The following is a 3,681-nucleotide window of genomic DNA, read 5'->3' on the forward strand; positions in this document are numbered from 1 at the left end:
AAGAAAATAAATTACAAAGATTGTAGACGAAAAAAGAAATTAAAAATAAAAGAAAAAGAAAAAGAAGAAAAAGATAAAGAAGAGGAAGAAGAAGAAGAAAAAGAGGAAGAGGTTGAAGAAGGAAAAGGAGGAAGAAGAAGAAGAAGAGGAAGAAAAAGAAGAAAAAGAAAAAGAAGAAAAAGAAAAAGAAGAAAAAGAAAAAGAAAAAGAGGAAGAGGAAGAGGAAGAGGAAGAGGAAGAGGAAGAGGAAGAGGAAGAGGAAGAGGAAGAGGAAAAGGAAGAAGAAGAAGAAGAGGAGGAGGAGGAAGAGGAAGAGGAAGAAGAAGAAGAAGAAGAAGAGGAAGAAGAGGAAGAAGAGGAAGAAGAGGAAGAAGAGGAAGAAGAGGAAGAAGAGGAAGAAGAGGAAGAAGAGGAAGAAGAGGAAGAAGAGGAAGAAGAGGAAGAAGAAGAAGAAGAGGAAGAAGAAGAAGAAGAGGAAGAAGAAGAAGAAGAGGAAGAGGAAGGTGAAGGAAAAAGAGTAATTGTTGTTGATGATGATGAAATTGTTGAAGGAGATAGATGAAGAATGAATTGTCATTGTCCGTACCTATAAAAAAGACTCTTTTCTGCTTGTTATCAAATTCCTCCTCTCTTCTTCTTCTTCTTTTTCTTCTTCCTTCTTTTTCTAACTCAACAAAAACAATATCCGAAAAGTCAGAAATATAAAAAGCTCTTTTGATTCAAACATTTACAAAATAATCTGAAATATTCAACGATAAATCATGATTATAATTATGCAGAAGAAAATCAGAATTTTCATGAAAGCTTATGATGATATCTTCGTATCCTTCTTCTTCCATCTTTTCAAACATTTTCCTTTTCATTGCCTTCCTTTCCTCTTCTTCCATTTCATTATCCGTTTTTTCTTTCAATCGATTTGAAACATTCACAAGGAATTGCAAGCCATTATTCATAATATCTTTATTCAACGTTGGCCGGTTCAACTCCTCCAAAACAGCATCAACTGCTCCTCCTTTCAACAAGTCTTCAACTTTCACAACTCTCCTTTCTGCTGCACTTCTCAAGGAATAAATGCAGAGATTGCTAATAACGCTGTAATAATCCTTCTCTGCTCGATGAACCTGAACAATGTTTTTGAGCAGCCCAACATTTTCTTCATTCTTCAATCGACAAATTTGAAAATAAATCGAGAATGTTTGCAGCCATCTCACCAATGCAAATTCTTCTTTCGCTTCCTTTCCTCCTTCCTCTCCTTTTTTCCTGTTCCAATCTACATTTCTTGTCAGCTCTTCCAATTCTCTTGCTGCTTCTCTTCCAAAATGCAGCTCATTCACAATCATATCTTCCAAATTTCTATCTTTGATAAATCTTTTAATTAAAAACTCCCAAGCAGACTGATAGGCAAGTTTTGTAAGATTTCTGTGGTTTTGCTGATGTTCGATGATTTCTGTAATTTTCTTCAAATATGCTTCTTTTTCAATTTCCTATTGAACGCATTTAAATGGGAAAGAAATCATTAAATAAACAAAAACGAAGCGGCTTCAAACAGTATAAAAGCTAATGTTGCTCAACGCCAGCAATGCCATTTCCACTTCTGTTTGATTCTCCTCGCTTTCCTCTTTGACAGATGCAACTTTCAGGAGGCAAGGCACGCATACGCAAAGCATTTTCGAATTTATGCAACCATTCAGAAAAACAAAACATTCGCAAAGGTCAGAAAAAAGCTTTTCATTCTTTTCTTCTTTTTTTTCTTCATCAATAATCATCTTTTTAAATCTTTCACCTAGCGAAGACGAATCAAAGCATAAATTCCAAACATTTTTCAGCACATTGCAATATCCAACATGCTTCAGCAGCAAAATTGCATTCTCCATTGACATTTTCTTTTCTTCAATCATTTTGTTCATTTTGTTGAATATTTCTTCGTTGATAATGGATTTTAATTCTTCTATATTCATTTCTTCAATTAATCTATTCATTCCCTCTATTTTCTGTTTCTGCTCTTCCTCATTGCAATCTTCAAGCTCAGAAAACAATTCTCAAAAATTAATTAATGAGGGAAAGCGCTGAACATTCAAAAAATAGAAAATATGAACAAACTTGAAAACTTATCTGCAAGAGACGGCTCTTGAGCATCATCATTGGATTTGTCTTCATTACACATTTCCATTCTGTCTATTATTAGCAAAGATCAATTTGCTGCAAAATTTCAAATGAAAAACAGAAAAACAAACAGAAAAACAAACATTGTTATTGATTGACACAACAAAGATAAAGTCCAAGCTCAATTCCTTTGGCTAGTTGAAAAAAAATTATGTAAAAAAAGAAATCGCAAAGAAGCTGCAATGTTTGTCGTATTTTGTCAAATACGAAAGAGTTTTATTTCGATCTGATCGAACCAACAATAATTTATGCCTAAGATCTGGATTGAATTTCGATGAAATTTTTGAACATATTGGGATATGTACCACATATAGTCGACATTAAATATCAAATTTTTTCTATTTTAATACTCTGAGTGGAACAAAGAAGGGGAAATTTGGTGCTTTTTTGAACTTTTCGAAGAAGAGACAAAAAAGCAACAATTTGCACATTAAACTGTGCATTTAAACGTTGTTGCAGATTAAAATTCAAACATAAATATTACACTTATTTCTCTCACATTTAGAGTTATCTGGAAGTTTTTGATCATCGAAATGATTTTTTCTGTTATTTCGGAGTGTTTACTAGTTTCTGTGCATATTTCAAATTTAATGTGCCTGAGTAAAGTTCTTGGATATCTGGATAATTTTGTTATTAGTATTTTCTTGGGTGGGTCACTTTGGCTAAAGGAAGATTGATGGAGGGAATCAAGCTTTCATCAATTAACATTTTGTTGATGTTTGGGCGAATGATTACTAAACGCCTTTGGGGCCTAATCAAGGCAACAATGGACGGCATTGTTAATTGTGCATTGAAAGTGGTTCTATTCCAAAATGCTTTGATGCAAATTGAAGATGAAATAACTCGAAAAGGCGAAGGAAGATTGATGCAATATTGGAATCAAATTTCAATGAAAGTTTTCAAGTTCATTTCAATACATCAATCGATGAATGGTGTTACCGCTGATGTGTATTTTTCCGAAAAGGCGCTTTCTGCGTTTTTTGGAAAATCATCATTTTGGGTTGTTTTGATGGCTGTTGTTGATTCACCGTTTTCGGCGTGGATTTCGAGGTAAAGGCGGTAACAATACGTGCGATACTGGAACGAATCTGACAAGACAGAACAGACTGCGATTGAGGTATTTGATGAAATTGAGGTGTGTTATCCAATTCATGAAACATTTACACAATTTTTATTAAAATAAGAAAGAAAGAAATCATGAAAAATTAAAATAATTCATACTTTCTCTGCAATTTTATTTCTAATTTTTTCCTTTCTCTTTTAGTGTTGCACGGATGTTCTTTTGACTTTTGCTAATAAAAAATAAATTGCTGGGAAGAAATGATAATAGACAAACTTCTTCAGTCAGAGAGGCGAGAAGACGAGTTTTCTTATGAATAGGTATTGTCTCATTTTTGAATTGCATTATATCGTTGGATTTCTTATTTTTCTTTTTCTTTTTCTTTTTTTAATTAACTGACTTTTGCAAATTTTTTTTAGTTTTTTCACTCAAAACTAATTCTTGAAACAAATCCTCAT

General features: G+C 33.0%; 1 protein-coding gene across 1 annotated transcript; it reads right to left on the reverse strand.

Moving 5' to 3' along the window:
• Positions 1–719: 719 nt before the first annotated feature.
• Positions 720–2,309, reverse strand: MONOS_16270 (uncharacterized protein; the record flags this gene model as incomplete). The annotated part of the gene is made up of 4 exons (XM_067869183.1): positions 2,247–2,309; positions 2,101–2,199; positions 1,548–2,038; positions 720–1,484 (listed from the first exon to the last, which is right to left on the reverse strand). Exons 2-4 carry the CDS (start codon positions 2,168–2,170, stop codon positions 720–722), a joined length of 1,326 nt encoding a protein of 441 aa, XP_067723112.1. The 5' UTR covers positions 2,171–2,199; positions 2,247–2,309.
• Between the last annotated feature and the right edge of the window lie 1,372 nt (positions 2,310–3,681).

Source organism: Monocercomonoides exilis (assembly GCF_001643675.1).
Source record: "Monocercomonoides exilis strain PA203 chromosome Unknown scaffold38-1042076, whole genome shotgun sequence".
Classification (NCBI taxonomy): domain Eukaryota; phylum Preaxostyla; order Oxymonadida; family Polymastigidae; genus Monocercomonoides; species Monocercomonoides exilis.